The 26,583-nt window shown below is 39.6% G+C and overlaps 1 protein-coding gene across 1 annotated transcript in view; it reads left to right on the top strand.

The window, feature by feature from the left end:
- The window catches only part of LOC130457080 (calcium-activated chloride channel regulator 1-like), a 74,609-nt gene that overhangs the window by 26,774 nt on the left and 21,252 nt on the right, over positions 1-26,583 (top strand). Inside the window, exons 6-12 of the mRNA XM_056815392.1 lie at positions 660-837; positions 4,243-4,464; positions 5,230-5,463; positions 9,972-10,146; positions 14,369-14,475; positions 25,199-25,414; positions 26,130-26,391. Coding sequence (XP_056671370.1) covers positions 660-837; positions 4,243-4,464; positions 5,230-5,463; positions 9,972-10,146; positions 14,369-14,475; positions 25,199-25,414; positions 26,130-26,391 — 1,394 coding nt within the window. The remainder of the gene's footprint in view (positions 1-659; positions 838-4,242; positions 4,465-5,229; positions 5,464-9,971; positions 10,147-14,368; positions 14,476-25,198; positions 25,415-26,129; positions 26,392-26,583) is intronic.

The following is a 26,583-nucleotide window of genomic DNA, read 5'->3' on the forward strand; positions in this document are numbered from 1 at the left end:
TTTCTGGGTTTGCTTTGGCAGGTAGACTTGTAAGTATTTATTGATAGCTTTGATTACTTCATCTTTTCACATCCTTTGACCATTTACTAATCAGGGCATGGCTTGTTTCTTATATATTTGACTTATTTCTCTACAACAGAAAGCAACCTCACATTGGCTAGATGAGAGAGTTTTAAGAGACATTCTCTTGGGCACTTTTAATCTATTGAATGAATGAAACCTTATGAAGAGATCAAAGAGAAAGCAAATTGGCTTCTTAGGAAAACAGATAAAGAACTTTAGATGCCCCACTTGTTAATGGAGATGACAACACTGAGGAGCTCCAAAAGTTACTGAGAATGAGGAAGATTCCCTCTTAATTCCCCTAAAAATGACAATAAGGAGCCCGGTGCCCATCCCTTGGAGAAACAGCATTAGGGATCCCAGTAAAGCAGACCTGGCTTCCTGCAGACAGGCTAACATTGCCAACAGGGGTGCTCTGCCAAACAAAAACGGTTCTTGCTGGCTATAAGAGAAGTTTCTACTTCCTGGGTTGCTTGAAACACACTCTCTTTGATGAAGAAATGCATAGCAAGATTAACACATAGGTTGAAGTGTTTTTATGGGGAGTGACGTTAAATGGTCTAATGTTCGTAAAATCTAATCTTCATATTTTTCAGGTGTTCTGAGGGTATCACTGGTACAAATAAGGTATATACATGTTCTGGAGGAAGCTGTTCCATCAGAGATTGTTGGACAGATCCCAAAACAGGAAAGTTAAACAAAGACTGTATGTTCATACCCGATAAAGTTCAGAGTGAGAAAGCCTCCATCATGTTCATGCAAAGCATCGATTCTGTAAGTATTTGGATCATCAGTTCTGAAGTTTATGAACAGAAAATAGTCCTAATGGCTGGCATTTACTTAGTGTTAAGGTTTACAAGGCACTTTGACTAGACCTTCTCTGATGCTTAGAATGACCTCATTTGCCATAACCCTCATTCCTATTTCACAGAGGAGGAAACAGACTTGCAGAAATGAAGTGAGTGGTGCCCCTGGCTAGCTCAGGGCTCTCTCTACTGCACTAGTCTGCTCCTGTGAGAAACATCTGTCCTAATGACTTAAGGCAGGCCTCTTGAGCTCAACAGCTCTCCTTAGTGAGCCAATATTTCTCTAAAAGGGAAGGCTGAGGACACTGTGATATGGAAATCACATTAAAAGACTGATATATATTAATTTAAGGTCACCAAGAAATTCAGCTATGTAATTCCTAAATGAAAACTCAAGTCAGCAGTCAACCTTTTATGGAGGTTTTAATTACAAAACAGTAGGAAGAAAGGTATGTGTGTGTGTGTGTGTGTGTGTGTGTGTGTGTGAGAGAGAGAGTGAGAGAGAGAGAGAGAGAGAGAGAGAGAGAGAGAGAGAGAGAGAGAGAGAGAGAGAGAGAGAGAGAGAGAAAGGGGAGAGAAGGGAATAGGGCTTAAATACCCACTCTGCTTAGGCTGGGCCAAAGGCTCAAGGCCTTGGATAGCCGAGGCAAAGAAAAGAGATCAGTCCCTATCACTCACGTGACCAAAATGGAGAAACAGTCTGAGGGCCTCTACTCCAAGCACCAGGATCTAACCAACAACATTCTCCTCCACACAGGAAGTCGCAGCACTCCTCAGCTCTCCTCTACCTCACTTCCTGTGTATCTCCTGTGCCAATGATGGCTCTAGCTTAACCCAGTACCGCCCAGAGGTTTGTCCCCTTTGCACATGTCTGTTGAAGGTCATATTCTCAAATAATTAAATCTTGAGCTTTGCTGCAGCCCTTCCTAAATCCTTTTACCCTGAGTAGGGTAGAGATTGTAGTTTCCAAGACCTGATTCTGTCATTCCAAGTATCTCAGTTGTTATTGATCAGGAAATAGCCAAATCCCATCCTCTAATGAATGGTTTGAGGGAGAGATTAGGTTTGGATCAGCACCTCACCCCCTACACCAAGATAAATTCAGAATGGGTGAATGACTTGAACATAAAGAAGGAAAATATAACTAAATTAGGTGAACACAGAATAGTATTCCTGTTAGACCTTTGGGAAGGGAAAGGTTTTACAACCAAGCAAGACTTAGAAATAGTCACAAAATGTAAAATAAATAATTTTGAATACATCAAATTAAAAAGGTTTTGTACAAACAAAACCAATGTAACTAAAATCCGAAGGGTAGCAACAAATTGGGAAACAATCTTCATAAAAACCTCTGACAAAGGTTTAATTACTCAAATTTACAAAGAGCTAAATCAATTGTACAAAAAACCAAGCCATTCTCCAATTGATAAATGGGCAAGGGACATGAACAGGCAGTTCTCAGCCAAAGAAATCAAAACTATTAGTAAGCACATGAAAAAGTGTTCTAAATTTCTTATAATTAGAGAGATGCAAATCAAAACAACTCTGTGGTATCACCTCACACAGATTGGCTAACATAACAGCTAAGGAAAGTAGTGAATGCTGGAGGGGATGTGGCAAAGTAGGAACACTAATTCATTGCTGGTGGAGTTGTGAATTAATCCAGCCATTCTGGAGGGCAATTTGGAACTATGCCCAAAGGGAGATAAAAGACTGTTTGCCCTTTGATCCAGCCATAGCACTACTGGGCTTATACCCCAAAGAGATAATAAGGAAAAAGACTTGTACAAAAATATTCATAGCTGCACTCTTTGTGGTGGCCAAAAACTGGAAAATGAGGGGATGCCCTTCAATTTGGGAATGGCTGAACAAATTGTGGTATATGTTGGAGATGGAATACTATTGTGCTCAAAGGAATAATAAAGTGGAGGAATTCCATGGAGACTGCAACAACTTCCACGAAGTGATGCAGAACAAAAGGAGCAGAACCAGGAAAACATTGTACAAAGAGACTGATACACTGTGGTACAATCTAAGGTAATGGACTTCTCCATTAGTGGCAATGCCGTGTCCCTGAACAATCTGTAGGGATCTAAAAAACACTATCCATAAGCAGAAGATAAACTGTGGGAGTAAAAATACCGATGAAAAGCAACTGTTTGACAACAGGGGTGGAGGGGATATGACTGAGGAAAGACTCTAAATGAACACTCTAATGCAAATACCAACAACATGGAAATGGGTTTGAATCAAGAACACATGGGATACCCAGTGGAATTGCGTGTCGGCTGTGGGGGTGGGGGGGAAGGGAAGAAAAGAAAATGATCTTTGTTTCCAATGAATAATGTTTGGAAATGACCAAATAAAAATTAAAAAGAAAAAAAAAGAATGGTTTGAACAGGGTTTAGTAGTTTTGAAATTCATAAAACAAAGTTAGAACATAAGAGAACATCACCATCCAACCCCTTATTTCCCTCTATCCCTCACACTCACATACTGTGGCCCATTTCTTTTTAGTTAGAATCTCAAAATTCGTCTAAATCTCCCATAAATCTCTAAAATACATAAGCAAATTTGGGGATCTGGGGGGGGGATTCTTTCTTGGTGTTATGGGGAGCTGTGAATCTTAAAAACTACTCAGACTATACTTAAGAAGATTTGATTTAGCTATTTCCTTATTGTAACAATGGAGATACTTGGTCTAACAAGAATCAGGAATGTCTTGGGAACTTTACATTACTGCACCCATACATAGAGATACCTTAGGGGAAGATAAAGTTGTAAACTCCTGATTGAACAATGATGGTACTTATCTCATACCTTACAGTGAAGCTAAACCTTAAACTAAGTCTATTTTTAAATCTAATACACTACCTGTAAAAGTTAAATTAATCACACAAAGGTCAAGTAACTCACAAAAGGCAAGTTTAACAAAGAAGTGTGAAGTACTCAGAAGATATAATGTAGCCAGAGAAGGTGAGAACTAAAGAGTGGTGAGAACTAAGAATGGGCAGCCCTGTGAAAAAGTGTCTACTGTGATTGATAAGCATGAAAATTTAGGGGAGGTGATATAAGAGAAGAGTTTTTCAAATGAATAATTTTTTTTTGCACTAAATGATACTGCTAGTTGGATTATTTCTGTAGGTGGTTTATCAAAGACAGTTCTTTCCTTTTTTTCTGTCATGAACCCATCAACAATCCGATGAAGCCTTTGGACTCATCAGAAATATGTTTTAAATGCATAAAACACTTCTGCTGACAAAGACAGTCAATAATATTTGAAATAGTTATAAAAATATCCTTTCAAAATCAAGTTCATGTACCCCAGAATAAGAAGCATGTATTTATTTATAATGCTATTGGGGCTTTTTAGGTGGTTGAATTTTGTACAGAAAAGAACCATAATAGATTTGCTCCCAATCTTCAAAACAAGATGTGCTACCTCAAGAGTACATGGGAAGTGATTCAGGATTCAGAAGACTATAAAAAATCAACTCCGATGATGGCAGCAGAACCACCCAAGTCCAGATTCTCACTGAAGCAGATAGGAGAAAGAATCCTGGTTTTAGTTATAGATACGTCTAGAAGCATGAAGGTAAGCCAAACCAGTCCCATTCTCATGGATGCTGGAAGAATATACCTGCAACCTATGCTGACCTCATAGAGTCTTGGGCTTGTCAAAAATCATATTGATCTCATGATTTAAATGAAAGTACAGAACAAGGAATCATTCACCACTCACCAAGTTTCCCTCTAAGCCTTCATATTCATACTCCTCCCTCTCCTCTTCTCACACACTTTCTCCAACTAGTGTTCATGGCCAATTAAACTCATCCCTAAATACAGATGATATTTTCATAGATAAAGAAGGTCTAAATTAAGAATTTGCTCCTTGGTTAGTTTTTCAGACTATGAATATCTATAATCCTCATTACCAAACATTCCAATCAATTTTGTATGACTTCATATTTTCCTTCTGTTTATTGATGATTTTTAAAAGGCGTCATGCACCCTACCAAAAAAATGCAGTTCACATTCCATACTTTAAAAAACCTATAGCTTCTTTAGTGTGGGCATTGTCCCCTCCATCTTACTCTCCCCACTGGTCACAATAGCTTTAGTAGTCCTCCCATAGAATTTCTTCATTAATGTAATATAGCAGATAGGGCTTTGACCTTTCAGTCAGGAAGATCTTGGTTACCTAGAATACTTCAAAGCTTGTGTTCCATTGTCCTAACCTTGGGAAGCAGAGTCTCCACAGTCCCTGGAATTCAACATCGGAGCTTAGTCCCTTCTGCTACAACTTCCTTATAAATAACAACTTGACAGCTTATGAATTTGACTTGTGTTTTTTGTTCAGGTTGGAAACCGGCTGAATCGACTAAGGCAAGCCTCACAATTCTTCCTGCTTCAGATCATTGAAAAAGGATCATGGACTGGAATAGTCACATTTGACAGTTCAGCCACTATACAAAGTGAACTGATGCAAATAGAGTCTGACGTTCAGCGGAAGACACTCATTTCAAGGTTACCTAATGTTACTGTTGCTGGAGGAGGAGCACACATCTGCTCTGGACTCAGAACAGCATTTATGGTGAAAGCATCTACCCTTCACTGTCTCTATTGTAGTAGAAATTTTTAAAGTAGGATTTCTGTTCTGAATATCTCTCATATGTCTTCTGTCTAGTATAATTTGATACATCTAAAAAGTGAATATATTTCCAGGGGGAAAAGAATATTGGCAAATGATGAAATCAAGAAACTCTAGTTAAATACTGATTAAGCTTTTAGTATGTGGAAGGAGATAGTTTTATATATATATATATATATATATATATATATATATATATATATATATATATAGACTCAACTTGACCATAAGCAACTATATATATATATAGTAAACAGAACAATTAACTTGGAGTCAGAAAGAGCTGATTTCAAATTCTGCCTCAGAAATATACTATGTGACCCTGCACACTTAATTTGTTTAGGCTTCAGTTTCCCCATTAGTAGAATGGCAGAAAAAGAATTGATGACCTTTGAGGATTCTTCTAGATCTTCTAGATCTAAATCTTCAATACCCTGACCCATACTAGCTATGGGAATGTAAAACCAATGATAATGGCACCATGCACAGTATATACTAAAGTCCATGATATATAGCAGAAACTAAGGCAGTCCTAGGCCCCAAACAATTCAACCACCAGGACTGGTTCGATGAGAACAACACCGCTATTGAAGACCTGTTGAGCAAAAACAACAAAGCCTTTATGGAGTGGCAAAATAACCCAAACTCTGCTCCTAAAAAGAACAGATTCAAATCTTTCCAAGCCACGGTGCAGCGTGAGATCAGGAAGATGCAAGACTGATGGTGAGAAAAAAAGGCAGAAGAAATCCAGCACTTTGCTGATACGAAAAACTACAAACAATTTTTCAGTGCCCTCAAGACTATCTATGGGCCATTAAAACCCACCACCACACCCTTGCTATCCTCTGACGGTGACACTCTCATAAAAGATAAAAAAGGCATCAGCAACAGGTGGAAAGAACACTTCAGTCAGCTTTTCAACCGACCCTCTTCAGTCGACCAAAGCGCCCTTGACCAGATCCCCCAAAACTACACCATTGAACAACTTGACGTCCCTCTTTCAATAGAGGAAGTCCAAAAAGAATTTAAGCAAATGAGTGCAGGCAAGGCACCTGGTAAAGACAGGATCCCAACTGAGGTGTACAAGGCCTTAAAGTGAAAGGCACTCCAGGCATTCCACATAATGCTGACCAGCATATGGGAAGAGGAAGACATGCCCCCAGAACTCAGAGATGCCTCCATCGTAGCCCTATACAAGAACAAAGGCGCACGAGCAGCCTGTGACAACTACAAAGGCATCTCACTACTCTCCACTGCTGGAAAGATCCTCGCCTGTGTAATACTCAACAGACTCCTGTCATCTATTTCAGAGCAGAACCTGCCTGAATCACAATGTGGCTTCCAACCAGATCGTAGCACTATCGACATGGTCTTCACCGTGAGGCAAATGCAGGAAAAATGCCTTGAGTAGAACCTGAGTCTCTACATTGTCTTCATAGACTTGACAAAGGCTTTCGACATAGTGAACAGGACACATTGTGGGTGATTCTTAGCAAGCTCAGTTGCCCAGCAAAATTCATCAAATTGATCCAGCTCTTTCCTGTCGACATGACAGGGGAAGTCCTATCTGGTGGAGAGCCTTCCGATCACTTCAACATCTCCAATGGCATGAAACAAGGCTGTGTCCTCTCTCAGGTACTCTTCAACCTATCCTTAACCCAAGTATTACGACATGCTGTGATGGATCTAGACCTGGGCGTCCAGATCAAATATGGGCTGGATGGCTCACTATTCGACCTTCGCCGCCTGACTGCAAAACTGCAAAAACAAAGACAACAGAGAGACTCATCCTGGAAGCTCTCTTCGCGGATGACTGTGCTCTCATGGCTCACCAAGAAAATCATCTCCAAACCATTGTGGACAGGTTCTCCACAGCAACAAAACAGTTTGGCCTGACTATTAGCCTCAGCAAAACAGAGGTGCTGTTCCAAGCCGCACCAGGGAGGCCAACTAAGCAGCTGTGCATAACTATCGATGGCCCGCATCTTTCTAAGGTCAACACCTTCAAGTACCTGGGCAGCACCATCGCCAACAACGAGTCCCTAGACCATGAGATCAATGCCAGGATCCAAAAGGCCAGCCAGGCACTCGGGTGCCTGAGCTCCTAAGTCCTCCAATATAGAGGTGTAAGCACTGCGATGCTCAAAGTGTACAACGCAGTGGTCCTCAGCTCGCTCCTGTAAGGTTGCGAGACATGGACACTGTACCAGAAGCACATGAAACAGCTGGAGCAATTCCACCAATGCTCTCTTCGGTCAATCATGAGGATCCAATGGCAGGACCGAATCACTAACCAGGAAGTCCTCGACAGAGCCAACTCCACCAGCATCGAAGTCCTGGTCCTCAAAACCCAGCTACGATGGTCTGGACACGTCATCCGCCTGGACCCACAGCAAATACCAAGACAGGTATTCTATGGTGAACTGTCAGCTGGACTCAGGAAACAAGGCCGACTAAAGAAAAGATTCAAGGATCAGCTAAAGTCAAAGTTGAAGTGGGCTGGCATTACACCAAAGCAACTAGAACCCACTGCCTCTGACAGAAGCAGCTGGCGAACCCACATTCACCATGCCGCCACCACCTTTGAAGATGAGCGACATCGATGTCTTGCCGCTGCGCGTGAACGCCGACACCAGGCCACAACCGCACCTCCCGTAACAACTGGCGTCCCATGCCCCATGTGCCACAAACTGTGCGCCTCAGCCTTTGGTCTTCAAAGCCACATAAGGGTGCATCAATAGATGAAACTGCACAAAGACAATTGTCATTCTCGGTCACCGAGAGACTACTACTAGGCTAGCATGGCAACCAGGTAGTGCAATGATCCTGAATCTAGGCTCCATTCTGACAAAGCCAGATATTTCTGGTTCTATTAACAATGAATCCATTGAGACAAAGAGCTGGTAGTCATCCACTTACAGGATATTACCACACACAGCCAAGAGGTGATGAACTGATTGCTCTACTAGCACTCCTGGGGGCTTTCCTCCTTCTGTTGCACTAATACTGTCTAAAGACTTATCTTGAAATGAAATAAAATTATAGAACCATTTCAGTAATCATTGAGTTCAACCACCTCATTATACCAACAAGGGTCTAAAAAAAGAAACAGTGAGTTGATGGATAGGAATTGGTCATACCATGCATTATATTTATATAGCTTCTCAAAAATTACATGCGAAGCCTAGAGTCAACTTTAATTTTGGATATACAGCTAAAAAAAGGTATAAACACTTAAAGTGATTCCCACATTTGTCTTCAGAGGGAATGGGAACTTTGAGTACTTAGTCTTCTCAAGGTTAATCTGAACTTTGGATTTGGATAGTCTTCATTCAGTTTTTCATGCCCTATCAATATCCTAGGGTAAAAGATAAACTTGAGACCTACAGTAAGCTGTAAACCTTGTGTCTAACCTGGTGGAAGAAATTCCAAATGAGAGATGGAAGAGAGAAAATTGGAGCACCATACACATTGCTTTGGGGAGTGTCCATGCTGAGAAGGTGGAAATAGGGGAGTAGAAACAGTAAAGAATCCATCAGAGATGTAGAAGAGCAAGGTTGAAATAGTGTTATAGAAAGCCAAAAGGAGAAAAGAGTATATCAAGAAAGATGGGGGATAAAAGGTCTAGAAGGATGAAGACTTTCAGGTCATTGATGACTGGGGAGGTACAAACTGCAAAAGAGCAGGAGCACAGATGGAACCCACAGATTGTACGGACTTGAGTGGTATCAGAGTGAAGGTCATGAAGCTTAACAATGAAGGAGAAGAAAGAGAGAGTCTGAGCCTGTGGCCCAAATATAGCATTCCATGGGACAACCTAATATTCGTAGAAATGGAGGAAGAAATTAACAGAGAGGACACCAATGATATATGAGAGGGAAAGCAAGAAGTAACAATAGAGTAGGGTGCCGGAGGAAAGGGAAAGGAAGGGATCAAGGGAAAAATGGAAGGGTTGGCTTTGCTATCACAGCACCTCTGTTTCCTCTCAAACAGGAGAGGGGAAATGGGTGAAATACCAGAAAACATGTCAAATGTTCAATTCTTTCAGCAAAATAAGAGATGATGTAATATGCTGGGGTTAGGAAATATGGATGTGAAGTTGGAGTCTCAAAAAGTTAGGAAAATTGTGGGAACAGATATTATGAAGAAGTCCTAGAGAATCAAGAAAGAGTAAATTAGACAAGTATAGGAAAAGTCTGGTTGGAATCCATATGGCTTACATTCTAAGGGAAACTGGGACTATGATCTCAAGACTATGTACTTTCTGGCTCAGTTTCTAAAGGTCCCACATTTCCCATCTGAGGACAGCAAGGCAGGAAGATCCTTATGGATTTCCTGAGCTCTTCCCTTTATTTCCTTCTTTAATTTCTGGCCTGCTCCACTCACTAAGGGCTATCTGGCAACACTAATAAGTCTATTTACCAATACCTGGAATGAATCTGTGTTTTCAGGTAGTTAAAAAGAAATTCTTAACTGATGGTTCAGAAATGGTCCTTTTGACTGATGGAGAAGACAATACAACCAACACATGTTTTGAGGAAGTGAAACAAAGTGGAGCCATTATCCACACAATTGTTTTGGGACCTTCTACAGAGAAAGGCCTGGAGAAATTGTCAGAAATGACAGGTAAATATAACCTGAAGAAAAGTTTTCTTTAGTAGGCATGGAATGATCAAACCTCCCCTCAAGTTCTCCCCTAGGATCTGCAGGTGACCCAGGGTTTCTGAAGGCTAGAGAAGTTGGGCACAAGATCTGGAAGGTCAGTTAATAAGGCAGCCAATAAATATTTAAATGTCTACTATGTGCCAGGCACTATGTTAAGTGCTTAAGATACAAAGAAATGCAAAAGTCAACCCCTGCCCTCAGAGTGCTCACGGTCTAACGGGGATATAGTAGAATGTAAAACATTTAGCAAAACTCTAAAGGGAGAGGGTAAAGGAGAGGAAGATGCCCAAAATAGAGGCATGATGAAGTCCAAAGGAATAGAGTCTGCTGGGAAATGAAGAGATGACTGGCTTGGGCACTATAATTCAATGAAAGATATAAGAGGAGCTCTCTGCTCTATACCCTTCCATATATGCCTTCCATACCCTATCTCTTCCCATCGGAGAGAAGGAATACTCCCCGGACTGATGAAGTTTGAGTTCCAGGGTAGAAGTTACCTTGCATGATGATGGGGAATTACAAAACAACAGTCTTACCAAATTGGAGATCCTCCATATGAAGTCCAAAAATAGCCTGAGGGTCTGCCATCTGAGAACATACTGCAATACATTCAGAGAGAGGCTCATTTCTGTTTGCTCCTGATATACTCCCCCACCCCAGTAAGTCTCAAAAGGCTGTCTGCCCAATGAGAGAATTACAGAGTCTGATAGCTGATCTTTGAGATATATTAAAGACTATCTAGTACAACCCATACCCAAGAAAGGATTCTTCCAACCACTGTCTTCCAATGTTTACTTAAAGCCATTCATATGGGAAAAATGAAATACTTCTGAAAAACCTATTCCATTTTTGACATTTCCTCATCTCAAGACAAAAATCTGTTTCTATTTATCTCCCACTCATTATTCCTAATTCTGGTCTTTGTGGCAGTAAAATAATCTAATCAAGGCAGCTAGGTGTCTCAGTGGAGAACCAAGCCTGGAGGCAGAAGGTCCTGGGTTCCATTCTGAACTCAGACCCTTCCTTGCTATGTGATTCTGGGCAAGTCACTTATCTCCAACTGCCTAGCCCTTACCACTCTTCTGCCTTGGTAACAATAAGGAGTATTGACTCTAAGACAGAAAGGTTTCAAAATAATAATAACCAATCTCTGTTCTAATTGGTAGCCCATAAATATTATCCACGTCAATCACCCAGTTTCTTCTACTGATTTTCAGCATCCTAGTGATCTTTCTCCTACAGATCTCTAGCTTTTTAATCCCCCTAAAATGTGTTTTGAACTCAACTCAATACCCTGGGATCCTCTGAAGAGAGTAAAGTAGAATAGCTATTGCTTCCCTACTATTAGACACTAAGTTTAGCCCAAGATCCCATTAACTTTTCTGACTGGTACATATCTCATTGTTGACCCCTATTGAGTTTGCGGTCTACCAAAACCCTCCAGAACTTTTTCACATGAACTGCTACCCTTTCCTATCTTATACCTGGGAATTTGATTTTTTTAACCCATACATAAACCATAATATTTCTCCCTTTAACATCTTCATGATAATCCAATATTAGATTTTAAATATTCATTCCAACGTGTCCAAGCACCTTTTCTATTTCTGTCTCATTCAACTTGAGTAGACTTCCCAGCTTTCTGTCTGCTGCAAGTTTGAGAAGTATGTCATTGATGGCACTGATAAAGTGTTAAGCAGCAAAGAGCTAACTAAGTACATATCCCTGGGGCTTTCCTACAGAGACCTCCTTTCAAGTTGTTTCAAATACAATGGATCTACAATGGATCCATGATCTAACTGATGTGAGTATTGCTCCCACCCCCAGACACCGATTGCAAACTATCCATGCCTATCTGTCTATGCCTTTCCATAATGTTGTCACAGGGATTCTTCCTAAGAAGCTAAAGAGCTTCTTAAAGCTATCTGAACTTCATATGGATATCATTACTCAGGCTATAAATAGGGGTAACTGATATCACCACATGATTAGCTTATCATCTTTTTTTGTTGTTGTTTGTACATTCCTTTCATGACATTTTTTACATTAGTTCTCCATTATTCTTCCTTATTTATAATGCATTAGAGCCCAATGATGCCTACCATGAAATCTAAGTTGTCACCAAACCTTCACAGTGACTTTTGGGGTCCAGTCATTCAACCAGCTCTAAATTGTGTTAAACCATATTATCATATCACATCTATCATTTACCATGTGATCTTTCAGAAGAAATTTGTACTATCTGGGCCTCAGTTTCCCTGTTAATAAAATGATTGGGTTCTCCTAGTTCTAAATATATAGTCTAACCTAAATCACTCCATCTTATCCAGAAAAAGGACAAAATACACTTTGTCTAAGGCTCTGATAAAGTCTCTATAACAATGGCTAACCATCTCTCTATAAAAGGAAATACGGTTAAGTAGCCATGATTTTCATAAAGTCATCATGCTGCCTCATAGTAATTTCTTCTTCTTTCTCCAAAAATATACTACCCTTAACTTTAATAATGAGCTTGAGAATTTTTCAGGAGTAAGAGTAAAGTCAATGTAAAACTCATTGGATCCCAGTCTGCACAACAGTCAACACATATTAAATGCCCACTATATGAGAGGCACACTCAGAGCTGTAGAGAATTTAATGACAAAAAATGAAACAATCTCAATTTTGATTGAGCTTATATTCTACTGAGGGTGACAACAAAAATATATAATGGAAGAGTATTAAGTGAATGAATGTGAAGGTATACCCAACAGTTCAATACAAGTTAACTGGATAAGGAGGGTGCTAATAGTTGAAGGCATGAGGAAAGGATTTAGGCACAAGATGGTACCTGAGATACATCTTAAAGGAAGGCAGGGAACCTATGAAAGAAAAAGTGAATTCTAGACAAATGGGATCTTCAACAAAAAGTTATGAAGACAGGAGATAGACTGTATGAAACAGAAGAGAAGGTGAGTTTGGCCAAATTGCAGGCTGTATGAGGGGAAGAAATACCATAAGGAGACTGGAAAAATATTTTGAGTCAGATTGCAATGGACCTTCAAAATTTAGCAGAGAAGTCAACAGTCAGATCCCAATTACTAGAAATAATTAATCCTTTGAAATGGTTGCATGGATTCAAATTTGCAATTTTGAAGTTGTAATTTAAGTTATAATATGGTAATTGGCGCCAACCCAATGAAATAGTTATTACTAGTACAAATAATGAGAATGTTTATGTATTGATTGGAAATGTTAGCAATTTACCAAATTCCTGGATCTCCAACATCTTATATTCTGAATCCTTATTTTGAAGATGACTCTAGGATCTCAAGGATTATGTCAGCTGAGTACAAATTCAAACAGGTTCTAGGAAGATAGAAAGGCTTTGAGTGAGGACTTGATTATGGGTGATATATTCTCCAATGATTCTGATTCTTCAAGATGCTGATATTCTTTCTGTGTATCTCTCTCTGTGTCTTTCTCTCTGTCTCTGTCTCTGTCTCTGTGTCTCACTCTCTCTTTCTCATTCTGTCATTCCCTGAATTTTCCTATTTGCCCACATGTAGTTTCTTTTGTCTCATACCTCACTCTTATGTCCAGGAGGGAATGTAAGATCTATGTGGATTAAGTACTATTTCACTGTTGCAGATTTCTCTTGAAAAAGTAGAGGCTTAATGATTGTTGGTAGAACTGAAATGAAATGAGCAGCATTCCTAAAACTGGAAAGACGAATCACCAGAAGATTGTCTACTAAGCAATACATTTTTCTGGCCATAGCTACTAATTAAAATATCTACTGAGACATGGAGAGGAGTCCTACATAATTGAACTGATGTATTCTTTAAGAATTAAGGTTCACAAAGCTCAATTATGAATGAAATGTGTAAACTGATTTAAATTACGGATTTTATGACACTATTTTGGCTCATTAGGCATTTTTGTCTCTTCTCAAGGCCTCAGTTGAATTCCAGATCAATGAGATTTTAATGTGTATAAAAGTAGGAAATATTCACAAGACTGAAAATTTTGCATTGACCTTCTAAGTGGGAGGCTGCAGGGGGCAGCTGGATGGCTCAGTGGATTGAGAACCAGGCCTGGAGATGGAAGGTCCTGAGTCCAAATCTGGCCTAAGTTCAAAACTGTTAATTTGTCATTAAACTGCGCCAACATATGAATTTCTAGTAATATAATTCTACTTTAGGAGGTATGAAGACAACCGCTACAGACAATGTCCAGAACAATGGACTCATTGATGCATTCAGTGCCCTCTCGTCAGGAAATGCAGCCATCACTCAAAGGTCCATCAAGGTCAGTCTCAATTTCTCATTTCTATGTTCATGTTACGTATACGTTATCGTATTCTAAAACCAGAGATTTAGAGCTTAGAAGAACTTTTGAGGTCCATAGAATCATGCATCCTACATATAGAGTTGGAATGATCTTCAGAGGTCAAAGTCAAACCCAACATTTTATATGTGAGGAAACTGAGCCAAATGGACTTGCTTAAGGTCACAAAGGTCATGCATGGTCACGATGTGATATGAAATTTAAATACTCTGACTCCACATTCAGCAGGATGGTTGTGATATTAGAATCATGAGGGACTGAAAGCATAAAAAGAGTATTTCTTTATATATATATATATGTGTATATACACACACACAGACACACATATATATATTACATATATATATATATATATATATATATATATATATATATATATAACAAGTTTTATTCATTAAGCATCTACTCTGTACCAGGCACAAATGTGCAAAAATTAGCTCATTTTATCTTCTCAACAACCCTGGGAGGTAGATGCTATTATTACCCCCATTTTTAAAGATGGGGAAACTGAGGCAGAGATTAATAATTGTTGAGGGCCAAATTTGCATTTAGGTCTTCATGACTCCAACTCTAGAGATATACTACAGTGGTAACACCTAGCAGCCTTTAGGCTGTAGGCTTTTCCATTGGCTATCCAGTGTAAGCAGAAAAGTCTTGCTTAAAGTGCTTTTGCAAAAAAGGGCCAAGAATACCATGATGCTAATTCATATGTTGCTCTAAGTATCCTCTGACATAGGGCACAAACCCTTCTCCCAGCCTGCTTTAACTAAGTTATACAGACTTGGTGGCTCCTTCCACAGCCTTGGAAGTTAGCAACACTAAATTCCATTGTGAATGATGCATCGTATCTCTCCACGACTTACCTCCATCACCATGCCACTCCTGAACCATAACACCACCTTCACTGGTTCCCTCTATTGGATCTCTAGCTATAGCATGGGTTTTCTACAAATCCAAATTGTTTTAGCACCTTGAAGGCTATCTGAATCCATGGCCAACAGTTAAATCTCTTTCAGGGATCTAAAAGGCAGGATTTTCCAACTAGAGATTGAGATGAGAATGGATGTCAGAGAAAAATCCGTTCAAAAATAGCACATGTCCAGTTTCATCATTATGCTATACCTTATTGGGATTATTATCAATAATCCAACAACAAATATTGATTCAATACTTACTATGTGTCAAGCATAGTCCTAAAAATGGGGATATAAAGAAAAAATGAATCTGGCCCTGCCTGCTGTAGAAAAGGAAATTTTGAACCTTAGATTTCATTCTCCAGAAGTCCTTGGTATTTCCCAGAATTCCCTGTGACCTCACCAATGTGGAGATGCAGGAGAGGTTATAGGGAGTTCTGGGAAATACCAAGGACTTCTGGGGAATGAAGTCTAAGATTCAAAATCTCCATTTATGCACTGCAATGAGCTTACATTTAATTAAGAGAAACAACATGATCTAAATACAAGATATTTATACAGTAAAAATAAGATAAAGGGGAGAGGGAGGCATTGGGAGCTGGGCTGGATGGAAAGAAACAGGTGTTTATTAACTGCGTACAATGTGCCAGGCATTGTGCTCAATAGTGGACAACATGATAGGAAGATGATATCCACGGTAGACCATGATCATGTCTGGCTATAGGACGTAGTAGGTTTCTCAAACGGGGACAACCCAGTCCTGGGCAGTACCCTCAAAACTGAGCACCTTACTTCCTTCAGGGCATGATTTAGTTCCAACCCCCACCCCAAGGAATTTTTTTTAAACTTGTTTCTTCCTTACATCACAATTCCCAGGTATTTCTATCCCCACCCTTGAGTAGTCTGAGATTTAAATTAATGTCCAATAATTCCAAGTATTATATTTTATAAAATTCATTAGTAATCATTTGAAGTAGAAGAAATACAAATAGAACCACAAAGCTTAAGTATGACCAGGTGAGTCAACTTTCCTGCCAAGCTCTCCCCCCAGACATTTTCCAGGAAGATTGAGGGGCGGGGTTACATGAAAATATATCCTCCCTACATTAGCAGGTAGCTAAACTAGTATATGGGATGCAGGGAAAGGGAGTGCTGGGGAGCAAAGTCTAATTACATAGTAGGCATCGATTGACATAAAAGATATATGCATAAGTAAATTGTGTCTGTGGTGTTTCTAGTTATCTTTTCTTTTGCTGGACGTAGGCATTCACAAGTTCTTCTTCAAACATTCATTTTGCAAATCTCAATTTTTACAAGTTGTACATCATGTTCTCTTGGTCGTACTTGTTTCACTCTTCATAATTTCACATAGTTCTCTTTTTGTTTTTGTTTTAAATTAGCCTATTAGTCATTTCTTCTGGCACAATAGTATTCCATCACAATCTTAGGCCACAACTGGTTCAACTATTCCTCAGCTGATAGACGTCCCTTCCAAGTTCTTTGACACCACAAAGAGAGCTCCTATAGATATTCTAGAATACATAGGTTCTTCTTTTCTCTTGGGACACATCAGTGGTTAACTGGGTCTAAGAGTATATACATTTTTATAACCCTCTAGACATAATTCTAGCATGATTTCCAAAATGGTTGGATCAATTAGATTTAGATTTTACAAGTATTGATTAGGAAGGCTGGGGCTACAGTGGATAGAGCACTGAGCCTGGAGTCAGGATGAACTGAGTTCAAAGTTGGCCTCAGCTGTGTGTCCCTGGGCAAGGCACTTAACTGTCTACGTCAGTTTTATCACCTGTAAAATGACCTGGAGAAGGAAATGGCAAACCTCTCCAGTATCTCTTCCAAGAAAACCCAGTATGGAGTCAGAAAGAGTTGGATATAACTGAACTACAAAAACAAAGAATTTATTAAGCAACTGCCATGTACCACATACTATAACAGTGAAAATGAGGGGGCCAAATTGTGGCAGGTAGAAATTAGTTTCTCTCTAGAAGTATTATATTTTTAGAGGTTTATTGAAGATTAAAATATGAAGAAAATACTGAATGATGAATAATGAAAGCACGCAGGCCGAGAGGCCCAATTCAGTTTCACTTACATCATGAGAGACGTGTCTGCTTGGAAGGGGAAACAGGAAAAGAGACCCAGTAGCTTTTACAGACAGGTTAAATAGAAATTTTGACCCACCCAGGTGGAAATCTCAGTGAGATTAGAGGGCATTCTGGGATCTAGCAAGGACTTCTGGGGATTGAAGTCTGGAGTTCAAATCTCCACTTTTACCATACTCTTCTAAGCACTTTACAAATATTCTCATTTGGTCCTCAAAACAATCTTGTGGGGATAGATATTATCAAGATCCCCAATTTATAGTGGCAGAAACTAAGGAAAACAAAGGATAAGTCACTCACCCCGGGTCACACAGCTAGGGCTGAAGGCAATCTGAACTCAGGTTTTACTGACTCCAGGTCCACATCTCTATTTCCACGTTTTTATCTTGTTCCTTCCCCATATAAGTGTCTATACCAGTCTTTAGAGTGAAATAGGACAGGCAAGGTCAAAGACTCTTGGGGCCATAATACTAGAAAGCTTTTTGTGGAGAAAGAACAATGGTTTAGAAAATCTCTCCTAATAATCAGCAAGAAAAAAGTTAGGAGCATGAGTCAGGCCACAGGTAGTCAGCCTAAGTCTACCTACTTTCTCTGCCCCATCAGTTAGAGAGGATAACAATGGGCAACAGAGAAGATGGCTCCAGCAGAGTAAGGTGTCATGGTGACAGGACATGTCAGAGATTCAGGTAGTCAGGTATCAAGACCAGGGGACTCTGATAACAGGCAGCAGGGTAGTTAAACACAGGAGCTATGATTTGGAAGAGGAGGAGGTCCTCTAAACTCTGAGAGGACAAGTGGGAATTTAGAAGCAGCAAGATGAAGTGGTGCCTAGAGGGCTGGATGTCGAGTTCAAAAGACCAGAGTTAAAATCTTACCACAGGTATTTACTAGCTCTGTGCTTTTGAGCAATTCACTTAACCTCCTGTGACTCAGTTTCCTCATCGGTTAACTGGAGGTTATATAGGGCCTATAGGGCCTACTTCACTGGGTTGTTCTGAGAATCAAATCCAATAACTTAATGTAAAATACTTTACATGGTATTTAAGTAGATTTTGTTGAAGGGATATGGGAGAGACCAAGGACTATACCCAAATGAGTCACTGATGTTTCAGAAAAACTAGACTAACATCAATACTCTGAATAGGCCGAAGGCCTTCTCTTATACATGGGAAAAAAACCAGGTAGTAAGTCAGTCAATAAGTATTTATTAAGCACCTACTGTATGCCCCTTACTGTGCTAAGCCTCGGGACACAAAGATATTGAAGTCTCTAAGTCCAAGGAGCCAACAATCTAATGGGGGCAACAGCATGCAAACAAACAACAATGTATAAACTAGATCTAGATATGGCAAGTAGGAGATAATTGCAAAGGGGTAGTAGTAGGAATGAGAGAGACAGACCTTTAAGCTATGGAATGTTAGCTGAAACTTGAAGGAAGTCAGGGAGGCCAAGAGGTGGAGGAGATAAGGAAGGAGAGCATTCTATCCAAGAGAGGCAGTGAAAATGTTCAGAATCTAGAAATATTGTTCCGTACAAGGAACAACAAGGAGACCAGTGCTGGCTGGATTGCAGGTACATGGTAGGGTCAGGGCATGGGGTGGGAAAGTATAAGAAGACTGGAAAGTTTGAGGGACAGGAGAGGAATCAGATTACAAAGGACTTTACAAGCCATGGGGAGCATTTCACATTTGATCCTGAGAGCAAAAGGAGTCACTGGAGTTTACAGAGTTGGAAGTGACATCATGGAATTAATTTGAAAGCAACCTGGCAAATGGAGAAATGTAAAGGAGGCAGACCCATGAGCAGGCTACTGCTATAGTCCAGGAGTGAGGTAATGAGGACATACACCATGAGCCCGCAGTGTCAGAGGAGAGATGGGGGCATATGTGAGAGATGTTATCAAGGAAAATTTGACAACACATTGGACAAAAAAGAGAGAACGGATAGAGGCAAAAACATAAGTTGTGAGCCTGGGTGACTGAGAGAAGGGTGTAGTTTCAAAGAGGGGAGATTTGGGGGGAAAATAACAAGTTCAATTTTTGACATACTGAATTTAAGATATCTACGGAACATCCAGTTTGAGATATCTAATAGGAAGCTGCAGAAACAAATCTGGACGTCAGCAGAGATATTGTGTTTGGATAATTAGATCTGAGAATCATCAGCATAGATAATAATTGAATCCATGGAAGCTAAGGAGATCTTTAAGTGAAATGGTCTAGAGGGAGAAGAGAAGGCAGCCCAAGATAGTCATGATGAACAGGCTTGACCTGGATAAAGATTCAGCAAAGGAAACTGGGACAAATAGGTGGGAAAGGTAGGAGAAGAACTAGAAGAGAGTAGTATGAAATACCAAACAAAAGAAAATATTAAGGAGGAGAAGCTGATCAATAGTGTCAGTGGCTATATTGGGAGATCAGAAAGGCTGAGGACTGGGAAAAGATCATTAGAATTGGTGATCAAGATGAAAGGGACAATCAGCATTGGAGAGTGGTTGCAACTGAATGATGAAGCTGAGAGTCAGACCGTAGAGAATTGAAAAGAAGATTAAAAAAAGGAAGCAGAAGCACCTCCTGTAGACTGCCTTCCCAGGGAGTTTGACTATAAAAGTGAGAAGATGTATGAGATGGTTGTTCACAAGGAAGTACAGATCAAGTGATTGTGTTTTTGAGAATCGGAGAGCCCCTGGTGTGATTGTAGTAGAGAAGGAGCCAAAAGGACAAGGATCCAAGCAGATAAAAAGAGAAGGAAGATAAATAAGAGTGGGAATGATGGAGGGGAAACACTGCTTGAGAAAACAAGATGGCACTGGATCTCTTGTGTATTGGAGAAGGGTTTTGCATTGGAAAAGAGAAGTGTGTAAAGATTAAAAATTAGGAATATGGGGAGACTGAGGCAGGTAGAAATTAGTTCTCTCTGCAAGGAGTATTATATTTTTTAGAGATTTATTAAAGGTTAAAGATTAAAGAAAATACAGGATAAGAAACCCGTGCCTAGGCCATAAGGAGGCCTAGACACACAACCTCACCTACATTATGGAAAGAGCCATGTCTGCCCCAAAACGGAAGTCCAAGACCAAGAAAAGACTTTCCACCAGCTTAAATCCTTCCTCGATCTCGGCTCACCTCAGAATTCCAGTGAGATTACAAAGCATTTTGGGGAAGTGGAGCAAAGGCTTGTGGGGATTGTAGTCCAGGGTTCAAATCTCAATTTTACACCCCCCCCTTTGATCCTCTGGGAAGAAGTCCTTCCCCAAAGGATCATAAAAACATCATCAATTTAAAGATTACAATAATTTGAGGATAAAAGAGAAAAAAAAAACAATAATTGCTGAATGTATTGACAAAAAGCCAGTTGGGGGCAGTCCCCTTTGGCATGAAAGTATACATACAAATAAATATTCAATCAACCACACCCAAAGTTCATTTTGATCTTGTGCAGCTTGTGGTCTGGAGGCTTCTTCATGGTGGCTTCTCCAACAGTTCAGTTCTGGATTCAGAGAGGTAGCATCTTCTTTACCTAAAATTCTTCTCAAAAGGAATTTAAACTTTGCAATTTAAATAATAATATTTTTTTTTACATTCTCCCCGTTAAGAGGGTGATTAACAAATACAGGATCACTTAGGGATGCATGGCTGAGGTATGAGGTATATGAATCAATTGGCAAGAGATATTAAAAGGACATCAGAAAAATCCAAATAAAAAAAGAAGAAATTTCTGGATGAAAATATAGACTATCAAAGTCTTATGTGTAAAAATTCTAAGTAAAAGAAAAATAAATCTATAACAGGTCCTTCAATCAGGGCCCAATCAAAATGATCTAAGTAATGATGCATTTACCCAGTCAGTGCCAGAACTACAGAAAGGTACCACATTATGGAAGGCAGAAAAGAAAGGGACCAGATTATAGAAGCCAAGGTTCTGGGCGCCAAGGTTTTGGGGATACTGGTCTGTGAGTATCTTCAGAGTGAGTGCGGAGAAAAGGAAAGCCTATGTCTTAACACATGTTAAACATAGTAACCTCGAGTCTTCACACTAGGTTCAAGACCTTTGTATTGGCCTAGAAGTGCATCAATCCATCCTGGATTTGCTTTTCTTTGGCTCTGTGCAATGGCTCTTGTGTGTATATCTTGTCCTGGAATCAGACAGAATCATTAAGCAAAGTCCCATAATTTATTAAATAATTAGTGGCATCGTTTTTATAGTCACAGGCTTTTTTAGGGCATCCATTAGCAAATATATCTTACACTTGTAGTACTGAAAAATCAAAAGGTTAAAGAAAATCTTAATGCTAGTGACATGTGCTTCAACTATAAAAAGGAGAGAAAAAATAATAAAAAACTGAAAAAGTATAAATAAAAAAAGCTGAAAAGTATATTGCACATGCAAGAGAAATATAATAATAAAAGAGCTTTAAAAATTCAAAAATATAGCTTATAATCATTGACACTCTGTGTCAGTAAAGAAAATATAAAATGCAAGGCTTTCTCACCAAAAATGAGATCCATTTCCTCCTAATATCTGGCCATGATCACTGTGAGTAGAAGGCAAATGAATTGAACAAGGTTAACAATTTTTTCATTTTTAAAAATACAGTAGTACAAATATGTAGTTATCAAAATCCCCAAAATTCTCAATAGCCCAATTAATTACAATAGCAAACAAACACACTTTCATATTTCACATAAGTTGCTGTATGACATTTTTAAAACCTATGAATTGATGGACGTATGTCACAATTTTTACAAACATAGCAATCTTTCAACCTTGGTATTTAAACATATTTTTAAAACTCATCTTAGGTTAAGAACATAATCAAGAAATCTATATATCATTCTGGTAGTAGTAAAGTAGTAAGCTGAAGAGTATAAATAAAGGGGTGCTCCTTTTTTTTTGGAGGCTTATAGGGATACAAATGCCCTGAGATTAACTGCCCAACTTCCATTCACATGTGGGAAAGTTGGGGGTTATAAAATAAATTTTACTTCAGCTACTAGAATGGGCCTTACCTCGTGGTAGGGCAGAAAATAAGCAGAGTTTGTTAAAAAAAATTACAAAAATCATATTTAAAAAACCCTTACTATCATTTTGAGATATTTAGCACATTAAATTTTCCAAAGGTTGTTCTACAATTATAACCAGTTCTGAAGACCATCCATCCTCTATAACAATTTACAAAGTAAAAAAATAGAAAGGCTGTTTTTTTTCATATATGGGCTTATTCACAATAATTTTTTTAGCACAGTTATAGGGGAAAAACAACAGAATTTCAAAACTCAGTACACTCAAAATCAATTCAATCAACCTTCAGTTCAAGCAAAATAATACTGAATCCAGTAATATATGAACTTAAAATCACAAAGTTAAACCATAACAAAAAATGCAATAGAATACAGAGATTTTTATAAACCATTGTAGTCTGAAATGCCTCAAAATATAGCCTTTAGTCTCTTCAAAGTTCCTTGGGTTTTTTTGTTTGTTTGTTTGTTTGTTTTTGATTATCCATTTAAATGTCTATTGTCCGAAGGCAGAGTGGTAAGGGCTATCAATCGGCTCGGAGCCCCACAGGTGGGGAGAATCTAAGGCCAAATTTTAACCCAGGACCGCATGTCTTTATGTCTGGCTCTCAGTCCATTGAGCCACCCAGCTGCCCCTCCAAAGTTGAATCTTTGGGCTGAGTCTGCTCCCGGACAATCAGGTGCAGTCAATGAAATGGCCAGAAGAGTCAACAGGTATCCTGTTACACAGCCCATTGCTATTTCTGTTTCTTCTCTCTAGTCTCTTTTTCTCTCTCCCTTGATATGATCCCTCCCCCTGCTCCCCCTTCCACTCCGAGGCTTAGCCTAAGGGAAAATTGCCCATTCTCCTTTCCCTCTCATCTCTCCCCTCAGCCCAGGTGGCCAATACTGTTACCAGCTGATAGAAGTGAGTCCTGAGTGATCTGCTCCAAGGATCTGGGTGATGAGCCAACTGGGGTCGTGCTCATGGGTCTGGGGTGCAGTAACAGGCAGCCAGCAGGCTGGTGAGAGGCCAGGAGCAGGAGCTGAAGTGACTGCGGGGGTGGGCAAGGCCAGGACCAGGTACCAGGTGAGGACGATGGGCTGCAGGCAGGAAGCGACGGGGCCGAGGTCCGGAGCCTGTAGCAGCTTTGCGAGGGTAGAAAACCTTGGCCAGAGAGATATGGCTCAAAAAAAACAAATTTCTAGGTACTAGATATTAAAAGTTGAACTAAAGATGAGAAAAGAAATCAGAAGATTGAGTTGTGTTTTTTTTTTCCCCGTTAGGTCGCCAACTGTAAAGATTAAAATTTAGGAATATGGGGAGACTGAGGCAGGTAGAAATTAGTTCTCTCTGCAAGGAGTATTATATTTTTAGAGGTTTATTAAAGGTTAAAGATTAAAGAAAATACAGGATAAGAAACCCGTGCCTAGGCCATAAGGAGGCCTAGACACACAACCTCACCTACATTATGGAAAGAGCCATGTCTGCCTCAAAACTGAAGTCCAAGACCAAGAAAAGACTTTCCACCAGCTTAAATCCTTCCTGGATCTCGGCCCACCTCAGAATTCCAGTGAGATTACAAAGCATTTTGGGGAAGTGGAGCAAAGGCTTGTGGGGATTGTAGTCCAGGGTTCAAATCTCAATTTTACAAGGGCCACCTCTTCTTGTGAGACACAAGTAAAGGAGATAACGGTACAAGGTATCTGGGTGATGTGGCAACTCAACCAGAGGAGGAGGGAGAAAGTAGGAACTCTCAATCAATTCCCTTTTTATTCAGGGAAACATGAGGCAAGATTTTCAGAGGAGAAGGCAAGTTAGAGGAAAGCATGAGAGGCTTAAAGAGAGATGGAAAGATTTAAAAGAGTCTGCTGAGTGGGACAAAGAGTTAACTGGTGAGATATAAAAGGCCTGATCAGGCCACACCCTTGAAGCAGGGGGTTCAATGGAAAGAAATCTGGATTTGGACTCTGCCAATGCCTTCCCTCTGAGATTATCTCCCATTTGCACTACAAGTATCTTTGATAGGAAGGTTTACTTTGCATGTTGTTCCAACCCCTTAATCATAATATGAGCTTCTTGTAGGCAGAGACTACTCCAAATTTTGAGCTTTCATTCATGATATTCCTTCCACCCAACAAAAGTGTTACCTGTCTACTGGTGAGAAGCTGATTCTACATCAGGGAGTTAAACTCAAGAAACTGGATAGATGAGTTTTATCTGTTCTCCACCTATTGTGGAGAGAATCTGATTTAGAAGGGAAGTGGAATAGAAAAAGGACACAAAAGGAGTGGAAGGAGAGAGAGAATGAGCAAAACTTGAATATTGCCTTAGACTAAAACAAAGGAGTCTCATTTAGTCCTGTCTTGCATGTCCTTTGTGCCAGGAATATTATTCATGCACATTTGGGTAACCATGACACCTGTCTTCTCCTAATGGATGCTAACCACAGGGAACAGGAAAGGACCTCTGATTTAATTGGTAGAGGGACTCCCAGCTGAGGCAATTCCCTTTACCAATGTTGGTTGGAAACATCTGCAATTTGTACTCTTCTGCTCATTGACACCTCCTTCAGATTAACTGTTATATGACTTGTTGATGAGTGTTTTTTTGCTCAGTTACTAAATGTTTTATTCATTTTCTTAACAGCTTGAAAGTAAGGGAATCACTCTGACAAATGAAGGCTGGATGAATGGCACAGTTATTTTTGACAGCACAGTAGGAAAAGACACTCTATTTCTTGTCACGTGGACAGCACAACAACCTGAAATGTTTGTCACGGATCCCAGTGGCAACATATATAAAAATTTTGCAGTGGAAACAAGCTCCCAAATGGCATACCTCCAAATACCAAACACTGCCCAGGTGAGGACCCAGCTTTGTTTCTTGTGTTTTCTTAAAACTCTGAGAAAATGAAGTGAAGACTTTCATGTTAGGATTCCAAGTATTCTGAGTGACAATAGGGGTTTTTTTTTGTTTTTTTAGTGTGTTTTTATAATTTGAAACCCCACAGTTTTATTCTATATGTTCTCATAGAAATTTTACAAATTGAACAAAAAAAGCAAAGGCTTAAAAAAATGAAGCAAGGAAGGAACTGTCAAATAGGTGTCAGAAGGGCGGGAACTAGGCTGGAGCACATGGGAGATTAAAAAGACAGGCCTGGAAGTTATAGAAACTTTTTCTGATTGCTGTGAACATTTAGGTCACCCCACCTCCCATTTCTCTGTCCAGAATTTGAGATCTCCTGTGTCCTACCAACTGAAATCTTTGCCTTGCTTCTAAGAAAAAAGGATTATGGCAATGGCATATCTTTAAGATCACATTTTCCATAGCAAAAGTTTCAACAATAATTGCATTATGCATATTACAGGGAAAGTTCTAGTCTAGATTCCCTTCTCATAAGATCTGAAATGACCATCATAGCTGATAGAGAAGCAAAGTCATATAAAGTCTCTAATCTTCTTGAATTTCAATGTATATATCAGATATCACCTTAAGATAGATAGTGGATAATAGAGAAGGTAGGTAAGGCAGGTCATAACATAGTTTTGCTTTAATGAATTTCTATTGCATTTTTCAGGTTGGAATTTGGACTTATAGCCTGAAATCAAGTGCACAAACCCTGACTCTGACAATAACCTCTCGTGCTGCAAATCCTACTGTACCCCCCTTCACGGTGGACTCTAGAATGCATAAAGACACCAGCAGCTTCCCTAGCCCAATGATTGTTTATGCAGAAGTTCGTCAAGGATCCTTGCCTATTTTAGGAGCCAATGTAACAGCTCTCATTGAATCGGCAGATGGAACAACAGTGACACTGCAACTCCTGGACAATGGTGCAGGTAATTTATCCACCACAAAAACTTCCAGCTTCTTTCTCTTTTTAGAAAAAAAAAATGTGATACTTTTTTATTGCATGCAAACTCCAAAATGGTGCATCTCCAAATATCAGATACTGAAAAGGAGAGGAATCAGCTTTGTCTCTTCTCTTAAATTTTTTAGAAAATTGCTGACTCTGTGCCACCTAGATTAGT

This window comes from Monodelphis domestica, chromosome 2 (assembly GCF_027887165.1).
Source record: "Monodelphis domestica isolate mMonDom1 chromosome 2, mMonDom1.pri, whole genome shotgun sequence".
NCBI classification, from domain to species: Eukaryota; Metazoa; Chordata; class Mammalia; order Didelphimorphia; family Didelphidae; genus Monodelphis; species Monodelphis domestica.